The sequence below is a fragment of the Lynx rufus genome, unplaced genomic scaffold (assembly GCF_022079265.1).
Source record: "Lynx rufus isolate CCGP_SWC_20201006 ecotype Redwood Valley unplaced genomic scaffold, mLynRuf1.p SCAF_1, whole genome shotgun sequence".
Lineage (NCBI taxonomy): Eukaryota > Metazoa > Chordata > Mammalia > Carnivora > Felidae > Lynx > Lynx rufus.
The window spans coordinates 208,736,954-208,750,096 of NW_025814823.1; the positions used below are offsets into that span (position 1 = coordinate 208,736,954).

Below are 13,143 nucleotides of genomic sequence, written 5' to 3' on the forward strand. Positions count from 1 at the left end.
GAAGCAGCAGGCTTTAGACAAATCCCGCCTTTAATGTAGAGAATACTAACTATGCAGACGTTTCCATCAGCCAGGTGCTCAGTTCACACTCCAGCTGTTACTGGAGTCAGAGAAAGGACCTTAGATTAGGAATTCTTTTTGCTTGGTGTGTGTGGGGGTGGGGGGAGCGCGTGCACATTGTTTTTGTTGGGTTTAGTTTTACTTATTTTTGCTTAAAACTACATAGCAGCATTGAGAATCCATGGTTTTATATCTGTAAGCTTTCGGAAGAATTTCTTGTCACTCTTGTACCCTCTGATAAAGCTGAATAACAAGAACTGGAGAGGCAGATGAGAGAAAAAAACTGAAACTGAACCAAGAAACCGGCCCCACAGCAAATCAGGATGTGAAGGAAACAATGACTTATCGATGTTTTTCCCCCCTCCCTCAAGAAAAATCACCATCAGATATTTATTTCAGACGTAATGTTGCAAAGCCAGGGAGGCGGGTTTCAAGAGTGAAAATGCAGGCAGGCTTGTTGGCAAATGATGCCTTGGGAGTTTTCAGAGCTTAAGACAGTCCTGACTGTGGAGGGGAAATGAGGCGGAGGGATGGTGAGTGCAGATGGGTTTACCAGATGACTCGGCTCCAAAGAGTGGGGACAGGTGCTGGCCCAAGGGCCGGGTAAAAATGCAGGTCTTCAAGCCTTTGTCATCTCTTAAAGACACAGACAGCAGAGACGGCTCTCCATGTAGCATCCTATCGCGCTTGGAATACCCAAGGTCAATACATATGGCTTTTAAATGTGACACACAAACTTACCTGATGAATTCCACAGAATAGTACTGAATTGGGGAGCTTCCTTCGCTCTTTCCAGGTTTCCAAGAGAGGGCTACCTCAGAATCAGAGACCACAGTGACATGTGGCTGCTGGGGTGCTGATGGAGGCAGGCAGGAATCTAGGTGGGACAGCAAACACCTAGAGTTGGCGGTGGTCTTTGCTGCTGGGGATGTTTAATATATAAAAAGCTTGTGCTTCCCATTGCCTAAAGATCTCTGTTCAGAACAGCCTCAAAATCCAAACCAAACACAAAAAATAATCACAACTGGATTCACCATGTAAGGTTTGAGATACTAAAAGTTGGTCTTCCCTTCTTCCCCCAGCCTCCTGGCTGAAAATCCAACTAAATTACGTCCGGACCCCTGGCCCCGGGACACACAATGGTGTGTACCCTTTAAAACCCTCAACCACACTCCCACCTCTTGGTAACCTTTCATCTCTGTTTGCAGGTTGGAATTGATACCTGCAAGGAAAATTGAATGCAGAGCATTGCTGTCACTTACATTCAGTTCTTCTGTGTGTGTGTGTGTGTATGTTGTGTGTGTGTTTTGCCTTGACCATCAGAATGCATCCTAAAGGTAGGACATTTGGGAAATAACCTCATGGGTAAAGATGTAAGAGTCACCCGTGATCCTATCACCCCAAGGTAACTGCTATTACTCTTCATATCTAGACTTTCACATCTCCCGGCCTTTGTTTACACTATTGCTTATGCCAGAAACATTTTTTCCTGTCTTCTCTTGCTAGCAGGATCTTATGTAGTTTTCAAAGTTCGGGCCCCAAATATGGATCTTTCTAAAACCCTCCCTGATCCCTGGAGTAGGGGAGGTGCTCCCTCCTGAGTGCTCCAGAGCCCTTTGCGCAGACCTCAGATGCCCTGGATCTACTCACCTATCATTTGCCTCTCCCTCCACAATGAGCTTGTGAGCAATGATGATTGAGTAACCTTTGTCCCCCATTGTCCAGCACAGTGCCACATCAATGAGCCTTTGTTGGGTTCCCTTTGCCTGTAAATCTCTTCTCCCACTGTCCTTCCTCCCCTTTCTGATTCCCACTTACTGGTCAGACCTTCACTTAGCAGTCACCTCCCCAGAGAATTCTTACCTCACCTCTACATGGGGTCTCCATTTGTACATTCTTACAGCATTTACCACAATCTGTGACTACACGTTAACTAGGTAATGTCTTCACCCACCTCACTGAGTTCTGAGAGGGCAAAGGCTGTGCCTAGTTTTGTTCACCGCCAGAGCCCAGCATGGTGCCTGGCACACAGTAGGTCCTCATTGATACACACTGAAGGAAGGAATGAATGAATAGCACCCATCGCTTTCCTAATCTTAATGAATTGAACCCATTTTACCTTGGGGCAAAGTAGTAACGTGCCGAGGAGAGCTAAGCCGTCCTTTGCCAGTCTGGCTGTAAGCTGCTACACTCACTCGATATTCAGTGCCTGGTTTCAAGTCTCCGATCACTTCCTCCTGTCAATGACCAAATGGGAAATGTGTCAATGACCAGAAGTCCTAGTAGAGCAAACCAGACAATTTCCATGAGGGCTGCATCTCAAGGCCCCTGTGAAACTACAGGGGACAGAGACCCTTTTGCCGTCTCTAGGGTTGGCCAAGTTTTATAATTTGCAGAAAGGAAAACACCATCACATATTTCCCACAACTAGAGAATTACCCTTTACTGGAATCTATATACTGTTCTAGAACTAAGACTCATTCTCCCTATCAGATATGACTTTTAACATTTGAGTTCTTTGATCAGAGTACTGGGCTGCTAAAATCGAGGTAATAATCTTTTTGAGGGTCGGAACCCACCAGTTCTTTCTCTCCACTTGCACGACACAGATGTTCAGAGACTAGCCACAACAGCAAACTGACGTCTTGATTTGTACTAAAGTGGGGACTCCAAGTTTGGTTCTCAAATTTTAAAGGGCATCAGAATCTCTAAGAAGGCTTAAATCGTTGGGTCTGGCCCCCACCCCCACCCCCAGGGTTTCTGACTCAGTACCTCTGGGAAGGGGCGTGAAAATGTGCATTTCTAAGAAGTCTCCAAATGCTGCTGCTGGTCCAGGGACCCCACATTGATGAAGGGCGTATATGAACTTCACCTACACAAATGGCCCTGACCAGAAAGCCCCAGCTGAAGAACACTTACTCCACTTTAGGCTTTGGCAAAAGCAGTATGTCCCTGGGACTACAGTGCTGCGCAGTCAGTGGGAGTCTGGGTCTCACTAGTCCCAGCACACTGTAGCGGAAAGGACACCGGCTTTGGAATCAACGAGTCCTGGGCTTGAATCCTGATCCTGCCACTTATTCCTAGCCGTGGCCTTGATGTCACATCCCCTGAGCCTCAGCTTCTTCCTCTATAAAATGGAGATGATACATAACAATCCTGCAGAACTATACTACTTGGGATAATGTGTGTAAAGTGGCTGGTACCGAAGCCGTCCTCAAGAAACGGTGGTAATGGCTGCTGACTTGAGTGTGTGGGGCCCTTGCTCTTCTCTGCGTAGCTAGGCTCCAACACTTCTCTGAGACCCAAATCTTCCCCACTACTCCTGACCACCCGACCTGATCTTACCCTACCAACTGCTGTGCCGCTAATCTAGCACTTTCCTCTACTACAAACCATGTGCTACTATTTCTCCTATGGGATTGTCAGCGACTTGAGAGCAGGGATCCTGCCTTGTGTTTCCTCGTAACCTCTTCTGCAGATGACCAAACCTTCTTCCCTGTTGCTAAGGAGAATTCACCCACTGATCAAAAAAACTTTTAAAGCATTCAACAAATAGTTACCGAAGACATACTACAGTAGTTCTTAACTTTGAGTGCACGTTAGCATCGCTAAAAATTACCAGTGCCTGGACTCCACTCCAGACTATCTACATCAGAGTCCATGGAAGGCTGGGCTCTGGTGGTCAGTTTAAAGCCCTCAGCTCAGGCTAATGGGCAGCCTGGTGTAGGAACCCCTGGTCCAGGGCTCGGCTCCTCCCCTGTGCTCTGAATTATATCCGTTGTCCACCTTCTGTAACTCCATCCCCTCTCTGACCTACCTGGTCCTTCTCGATTTACTGTGTTCATCTCTCCCACCTTAAAAATGGTCAGCACGCATACACCCACCTCCTCTCTACAGGGGCAGGGGTTACCTCCACTTTCTCTCCTCCGATTCACTCCTCAGCAGGCCTCTCTACACTATAAACCTATTGAGATGCTCTTACCAAAGTTACTACATAACTCTGTAGTAAATCCAATGGAAATGACTCTCCATGCATGACTTTTTGCACCTTCCAATACTGTTGCTTATCCTTGCATCTTAAATTTCTTGGTTCCCTTGGAAGCCTTCTTGGCTCCTTCTTGGTCTCCTTCTACTTCTCTCATTGCTCCTTCTCAATATTCTCCACCCACTCCCCACTCTCTGCTTGCCCCGTACGTGTTGGTCCTTCTCAGGGACTCACCCCTCACCATCTTGCCCTCTCACTCTGTAGTCTTGCTTGGGGCAGCTCATCTACTACGTCCTTAGCTTCTAGCACCACCTCCACTTGACATCTTCCAAATCTGCCTCTCAGTTCTGACCTGCCTCTTGATGTCCAGACATGGGTTTGTGACTGTCTCTAGGACATCTCTACCCCACAACTACCAAGCCACTCAAGTTCGACATAACCAAAGCTCAACTAATCGTTCCTCCTCCTGCTATTGAAAACCAAATAAGAAACTGCCTCCCCTCTTGTGCTCTCTCTCCTCATTACCCAAACCACAAGTTCTTGACACTTGCCCCTTTGTGTTCACCCCTCCTTTCTAACCACCATTCAGTCAGTTACCAATACAGGCACCAGGACTCTTTCACATCACTGGAATCTATTTCGATCTATCCTCATGGCCACTTAAGCGCAAGTCCTCATAATTTTGACAGTGGGTTCAATTCTCCCTGCCACCCACGCTGCCTCCATCACCAGCGTAGACTCCACCTGCTACAGTTATGTTCCTAAACGTCAAATCTGAGCCTGTCACTTCCCATTTAAAAATCCCCTTAGAATAGCCTAGTGTGTCCCCCTGTTCATCCTTCCAGCATCATCTCATGCCTCTTCCCTTCCTTGCATTCTGTATTCCAGGCATACTTCAGAACTTGGCAGGGTGCAAATTTATGCCATTCAATTCCTTGCCTCTGGGCCTTTGAACCTGCTGCTCCCTCCACATGAAATGCCCTTCTCTCCACTCTTGCCTGGCTCACCCCTGCTCATCCTTCATGACTCAGTTCAGCTGAGACATTACCTCATTTCTCTGACCCCCAGCCTCCAGTCTGGTTAGGCCCCCCTCCTCTGTGCTTCCCTGGCGTCCTTGGTGTACCTCAATCTTAGCACCACTCACCTTAGATTGTAATTGTCTGTTTATTTGTCACCTCCTCCCCACCCACTTGAGGGAAGGAGCAAGTCCTTAGTCCTCTGGCAACCTAAAGCTTAGAATAGTTTTACCAGACAGGTAGCAAATACTCAAGCAATGCTTTTTTATGAATGAATAAATGAATGAAGGAAAAGTGAATGAATGAAAGAAATCAAATCAAGGCGTCCAATACAGCAGATTACCTCATCAAGAACCAGCTTCTACTACTGAATCCTCCAGCCCAATACCTCTGTCCCAGTCCCTGGAGTTAGCAACTCCAGCAACAAGGCTGACTTCCTCTTACCTACTTCCTTCCAGCCACCTCCACATGCCTTTCAGATCTGCTCCCTTCTTCCACTTCCTCTGAATCCTTACCTGGGCCATTTCTCCAGCCTCCCTGAAGGTTTCTGTCTCCAATCTTCCTCTCCTTTCCACTCTGACCCCCGCCATCCTACATGCAGCTACACAAGGGGTCGTGGCTGAACGTATGGACCTCACTCCAAAGCCCCCTTTCTGCCCTAATTCTCTGCATCTGTGCACCCTAGTTCCACTATCTGTCCCCTGGGTCCATGGCTAGTCAGAAATTAAGGGACTGGTGGTACCAAGAGGATATAAGGCTTCTCATTCTCTCATAGGCCATGACTAGGCTGTTCCTATGACAGTAAAAAATACACTTTCAAGCCAATACCCTCACAGCCTTTTGCTTTAGGATCCTTTTCTCCCATGAAGTCTATATGCTATATGACATATGAGAGGAGTGGTGTGGTTATAGATTATTAAAGATATTAGCTATGAGCCAATACCAAATACAACTACAATTAGCATGTATTATTGTGTGTTTTCTCTGTTCCAGGAACACATAGCTTGATTTAAATCTTCCTTCAGTCATATGTGGGAGATAGCACTCTTATTTTCATTTATAAGGGAGAAAACAGAATCTCTGAAAAGTTAATGATTTGCTCAAGGACATGAATTTATTAAGTGACAAAGTAGGGATTTGAATTCCACTTTGTTTGACTCCAAAGCCAAGTTCTAACTTGGTAATACATGTACAAAAAATATGAAATATATTTAAATTTTTTTAATGTTTGTTTATTTTTGAGAGAAAGAGGAAGAGAGAGAGAGAGTGGGGGAGGGGCAGAGAGAGAGAGAGAGAGAGAGAGAGAGAGAGAGAGAGAGGAAGATACAGAATCCAAAGCAGGCTCCAGGCTCCAAGCTGTCAGCACAGAGCCCGATGCGGGACTCAAACTCACCAACTGTGAGGTCATGACCTGAGCCGAAGTCAGATGCCCAACCGACTGAGCCACCCAGTTGCCCCTTAAATATATGTAAATCAATAAAAAATACTTAGCATAAACACTGCAGACTAGATTACTGCACAGAAGTTTATGTACCAAAAATTTTTAAGTTATCATTGAAAACCAAAAGACATTAGACTTGTAGAAGTTGCTTATCTAGCTTGAAAAACAATTAAACTGTTTTTTATATATGGAAGAGTAGTCCTACCTTTAGCCCGGGTAGATAGATAGATAGATAGATAGATAGATAGATAGATAGACAGAAGGTGGCCCTCCCAGAAACCAACTTTTTCCAGTCTTTTCCTGTGTCTTTCCTGTTTTGACTAGCTGGTTAGTTGGCAGGAGGGAGTGAGGGTCAAGGGCACTGAGTAGCTGGGGCCATGGAAAGAGGAGCTGGACTCAGTGATTTAACCATCACTTCTTCCTCTGATATAAATCGTCCCAAATGAAACCTCTCACTATATTGTGACTAGTGATAACCCTTGGATTCTTTATGAAAATACCACAGAAATCTTTCTACTTCCATCCTTAAATATCTTATAATGATTTGCATCAAATTAGATAAGATGCTGTATATGCACTTTCTGAAGTAGAAAAACAAAGTGTTTTGTTTTGTTGCCTTGTGGAAGTTTGAGAATAAGTCAAAATGCTTATCTCCCTTGGCTTTTATTTCTATAAAAGACGGTGAAAGACAGTGAGGGAAATTGCCTTCTTGGAGTAGAGTCCAGAGTGAATTCAGCAGTCCTCACTGACCCCTTCCCACACCCTTTTTGGGGGGTGAGGAGGCAAGGCTGGATGCTTTGTTGCAAAATAACCCTGCTTTGTGTTTGTCTAGCCCTTTCTGAAATGCAAAACCCCTTCCAAAAGCTACCTCCTCTGTCTTCTCAGCACCCCCAATGGTTGTCATGAGATCAGAGAATTCACATCTCTGATAGAAAAAAACAAGGCTAGTTAACGTTCACTGAGCCCAAGAAGAAAGCTCAATGACATATAGAACAACAATGGGTCTGGTTTCCCTCATACATACCATAATTTAATATGCTTCTAACTGCCCAACTCTCAAACATAGCATATCAAATTTTCAGGCTATTATTCTGTTTTTCAGATGTCCAGCTGCCTTACCCACATCTGCTTTACCAGTGCCATTCCTCTATTCAGTCTGTGACAGGGATGACTGTTTCCTCATATCCATTTTCTCCTTTCTTATAATAGAACCCCTGTATATCAGTTGGCCCATCACCACTCAAGGATTACATTTCCCAGCATCTTTTGCATCTAGCTGTGGCCATTTGGCTAAAGTCTGTCCAATAGAATTTGAGTTAAAATAATGAGGGCAACTTCTGAGTTATCCCTTAATAGGAAGGGCTGTGCACCCTTTCCTCGTTTCCTCATCTAGTGGCTAGAATGTGGATGTTATCAGTGAGCCAATTTGGACCATGGGAAGGAGGGCCAAAGGGGTTGGCAGAACAATGAGATGGAAGGATTCTGGGTCTCTGATGGAGAGAAGCCACCAAAACTGGTTATATCCAGACAGGTTATATCCTGAAGGAAACATGAATGCACATCTTGTTAGAATCACTATTATCTTGGGATTTTGAACGGTTAGATTTTTATCCTAATTAATACCTGACCCAATGTACAAAAATAATCTGGATAGCTATGTACAAGAAGCCCCTGAAAAGATGGGACTATTCTTAACTGAATACTTCTTGCTTTGCGATGACAAAACCATGCTGAATGGCTCTGAACTTAAATCTCTGACCCTGATTTCAGATTCTATCTTTACCCCCTTCCATGCCATACTTTTCTCCTATGGCTGGAAACCCAGGTCATTTGTTTCCAGAAATGAAGCTCTATGTTTTTTCATTTACTGGTCCAGACAGGTAGCTACTATTCCATAAGGGAATCCAGTGAGCATTGCTGGAAGAAAGCACAAAGTGGGAGAGCACTGGACCGGGAGCCAGGAGACCCTGGTTCTGCTACCAAATAGCTTTGCAATCTTGGAGATGCCACTTAACCTCTCTGGGCCAAAGTTTCAACACTAAAATACTACGATTGCTCTAAAATGACCTTGTTGGTAGGTAGTAACCTTGGGTGCAGCTTCACAGTTGACTTTACAAGTCAAGGCTCGGCCTTGGTTGCCTTGGTAGAAGTTGAGAATATCTAGCATCATGACATGGGAGCACCAGAGAAATAGAAAAATGTTATCTTCCAAACATTCTTTTTCCAATGGCCCTGATGAAAGCTATGCAGGCCAGAGTGGAGGGAAAAATTGGGGGATTCTATTCCCTTAGAGGTCACAGAAAGCTAGAAAGTATCTTCCAGGGTTTCACAGAAAGGGCAGCATTGACTTTGGGACACATCTTCCTTGTATGGGTCTGTCCTGTGAACCGAGGAAAGCAGCATCCCTGAAGCTTGTCCACTAAAATGCCCACACTTAGGCCCATTTGCCCCATGAGAACTAAGAAACTCCCAGTTGGGAACCATTACTAGGCCACCCCTTCATTTTACAGTCAAAGAGAGATTAGATCCAGAGGGGTTCAGTAACCTTGCCTAAGATTATCCTTGCTCTGGTGAAGGAAGGAGCTGGGACTCCATGCAAGTCTCATGATTCTTGCCTACGTCTTCTCTCTGCATCCTGGGATAAGACCCAAGTGCAATCACTATCGTGGGTCAACCAGACCAGTGGACTCCAAAGCAGGGTGATAGTGTATCTCCCTGGGTGAATAAGACAATGTCTTGGGATGACAGAAGAAAAGCACTTTCTATTTTTGTTTTATTTCCCCCTTTAAATCCTGTGGAACTTTACAATGTACATAATTTATTAGTAGAGTAGCATGTGTATAATTTATAACCATACACACACACACTCAAGTATTTTTCAACCAATCGTATGCATGATCCGAAAGTGTGGAGCCCACCAGTTTAAGCATTCATTTCCGCTTCTAACCCTAAAAAGGACCAGATTGCCCTGGTTTATTTTACTACTTATTTTTCCAGGTTGGAACCTGCAAGTTGTTCTTCTAAGTGTCAAATGCTAACCAAATCAGAATCCTCCGTGTAGGCAGATTATCAGAGGATACGATCAGTGGTCAACCTGATCTTCTGTTTGGCATTAAATCCAGCAAGCCAAGCAGTTTTAGGTGACCTGGTCCTGACGTACTGGGAAGGTCTGGAATCACTAGAGGCAGTGAGGAAAGGAGAAGGGAAAAGATGGGTGAGGGGAAGCACCTCCACAGTGATGCTCACTCGTTTAAACACCTTCTCTCCTTTTCAATCTTGCTCACCTAGTCTTGGAACAGAGCTTAAATTACTTCAACCTTTAAAAATGTTCCTCTTAACCTTACTCTGCCACGTGAGATGAAGCAACACATAGGAGAATAAAAGCGACTTCTTTCTAAATGATCGAACATTCATCTAGTATGCTCTGTGGTCCCTGCTTACACTGGAGCTAAGCACTCTCCCTTGGGCCTTAATCAGTATGACCGAGATGCAGGAAAATCAACATTTTGATGAAAAGAGACCCCCTGAATCCTGGGTTGGGGCAAGGGTATAACCTTTCCAAAGCATACTTACAAAAATCACCTGACGATCGGATTGTCCCTGCAGAGGAAAAAAAAAACAAACAAAACAACATGAAAGGAAAGTAAAACTTATAGGTCTAAAATGAAGCCCCTTCTACAGACAGCCAAGGGCAGCAAACACACATCTTCCCATCTGAACTCCCTTGACCGCTCACTTGGTTCTTGTTCCATGAGCGCTGTGGTACTGAGGGCTCTCCGCCCATGACCTTATTTGGCAATCACCGCATCCTTGTGCTACAGGCTGGGATGATACGGTACAGAGGTTCCCAAGCTTTCTATGTTCACAGCACCTTTGCTGTCTCAGTAATATTTTTACAGCACCTCTTAGGCCAAAGAAATGCCTAAGTGTTCCATTTGTTCGGTAGTTACACCCAAACAACTTGGCATTAGTAGTTCACACAGATGTCGCTCTTTCCCTTGAGAAGTTGAGACATTCCACAGTATCCCTGAGAGGTTGGCGCAGAGCCCCGGACACCCTGGCACACAGTTTGGGAACCAGAGATATACTCCCTATAATACAGTTATTATGTGCATCCCCGTTTTGTCCATGAGGGAGGTGAGATCCAGTAAGGTTAGCTTGTTGTAATACAGCATCTCAATACAAGTCTCTGAACTCAGAATTGCTCTGCTATACCAGACCCCTCCCCTCTTCTTGACTCACTGCCTGTACGTCTAGGCATTATTTCTCTTCCCATTCTGTATATTCTGCGCCTCCCCCCACCTCCCTACCTGAACACACAAGCACACGGGCATGTACACACACACAAACTTGTCCTCTTGGTTCAAACCATTCCCTTTGACTTCAGTGCACCTCCCTCTCATCTGCCTTCCAGAAACTGTCCCTGCTTCAATTCTCCGCACCTACTTTGACCACTTGTTTTTATACTAAATCTTCCCTCTTCAAAACTTCAGTCTGTCTATTAAGCATGTTGATCACATCCGGTCTTATGTTGCTCTCCAACTGTGTATCAGTAAGAATGTGATTTTCCCAGAGGACCGAAAGCTGCCGAGAAAAGGGGGTCTGTGTTGTCCTATGCTGGGTATATGGTAGCAGCTATGAAAGTTTGTTGAAATCAGCAAGGTATAATTTGATAGCACACTCTGATGCCTGGATGTAATTAACACACAGATCATATTTAACACAAAGGCAATGATCATCAGGAATGATCATTAACACGTACCTGGCTTTACATTTTAACACCAAAGGCTTTTTTTTTTTTTTAACACCAAAGGTTTTTATTTTTGAGAGAGAGAGAGAGAGAGACAGAGTGCAGGCGGGGGAGGGGCAGAGAGAGGGAGACACAGAATCTGAAGCAGGCTCCAGGCTCTGAGTTGTCGGCAAAGAGCCTGATGCAGGGCTTGAACTCACAGACGGTGAGATCGTGACCTGAGCCGAAGTCAAGACACTTAACCGACTGAGCCACCCAGGCGTCCGCCCACCAAAGGTGTTTACACACACCATTGTATTTGGAACTCACAACAATTATAGCCCTTTTGTGGGAGAAAGGAAAGGGTTAGTCAGATGAGGCGACTCCGGCCGAAGTTACTCAACCTGTAAGTGCCAGAAGGATGTCTGGAAGCCCAGGGTGCCTATTTCCCTCCTGGCTCTCTGCTTCATGTATGCACTGCAGTGACCTCCCCAGAGATGCCAGTGTCCAGCCCAGCTCCATGTGATGGGTCAGGGACTGGATTCCAGAGGCACCGTCCAGACTCCCAGACACCTGTCACCAGCGCTGTACCCTTGCTGCCTGGACTGTGGTGTAGGCAGAGCAGTGAGCCACACTCCCCTGCAAGATAGAAGGCTGGTGGCTGAGGACATTGCTGGCTCCTTGGTGGGGTCCAGATGCTTGTTGAAAGTTCCAGTGCTGCCGAGGTGAGACAGAACCTCTACTGGTGGCTTCCGACGCGGGCTAAGCCAATCTCCCCTTTTAAGATAAAACCATAGCAGTTGGGATGGAGGGCTTCTGGGGCAAATGAGGAAAGCTGAAGCAAAAGTCTGAGACTAAAAGCCTACCGTGCAAAGGACAAGCAAGCTGCAAATGTGCATCTCTTCTTTTTGAAGAGCTTTGGTAAAAAAACAGCCAACAGCCAGAGCAGGACTCTGAAGTCAGCCTGCCCTGGGTTTACGGTTGACTCTGTTACTCGCTAATGTATGATTTCGGGGAAATTATTTCACCTGTCTGAGTCTCAGTGTCCTTGTCAGTAAAATGAGGTCATAGATAGTTGTGAATATGAAATGGAAAAATGAATATAAAGCATGAGGAATAGTGCCTGGCAGGTAACAGAGGCCCAATGAGTGACGGCCACTTCTTCCCGGCGACAAATAGGTTTTCCACACACCAGCCTCGCGAACACTTACTAAGTAGGACTTACAAACAACCCCAGCACCACGGCCCCCATTACAGCAATCTTTCTGGGCACTGGTGCTAACTGCTTGCAGAGCAATTCAAAAGGCTCTAGCCTGTAGGATAATTGTAGTAGAATGGGGAAGGAGGCAGAGAGTGGAGGAAAGAAAACAGAACATGCCTAAGGCAGAAAAATTCACCCAGAGAGACCTTGACAGCAGAGAGAAAAGAAATAGATGGAGAGCCAACAACTGGTTAGTGGAAGGACGGGGTGCCTGCCGAGCTTGACAAGAAAAATAAACAACTTGGACCGTTGGAATATACATTTCAAATTACATCATTTTCTTCTGCATTGTGTCTCCAGGCTGCGGGGGAAGATACAAATGTGTCATATTTATTTATAAAGCTTTACTGGGATTTTTTTAAAAAATGGAATCGAACTTTATGAAGACAAAAAGGGGGGAAACAGCTGTAAGGTGGCTGTTTTCTCACATGACGAATGGGATGGGTTGAGTCCAGGATGGAAGTGTTTATGCCAGAACTTTCTTCATACTGCTGCCTTTCTGGAGATATAGATGCGTGTGGAGAGGGAATGTGCATGAAAGACATTTGTAAATTCCAGGGGACTATACAAATGGTTATTATTATTACATATACAGCATGCGCGCGCACACACACACACGATTAGAAATCCTTCTGGATATCGCTGAAATGC

The 13,143-nt window shown here is 45.3% G+C and overlaps 1 protein-coding gene across 1 annotated transcript in view; it reads right to left on the minus strand.

The window, feature by feature from the left end:
• EGFLAM (EGF like, fibronectin type III and laminin G domains) overlaps positions 1 to 13,143 on the minus strand; it is a 178,221-nt gene that overhangs the window by 101,775 nt on the left and 63,303 nt on the right. Inside the window, exons 4-6 of the mRNA XM_047073875.1 lie at positions 10,076 to 10,102; positions 2,180 to 2,297; positions 802 to 937 (exon numbers count right to left, since the gene is read on the minus strand). Coding sequence (XP_046929831.1) covers positions 802 to 937; positions 2,180 to 2,297; positions 10,076 to 10,102 — 281 coding nt within the window. The remainder of the gene's footprint in view (positions 1 to 801; positions 938 to 2,179; positions 2,298 to 10,075; positions 10,103 to 13,143) is intronic.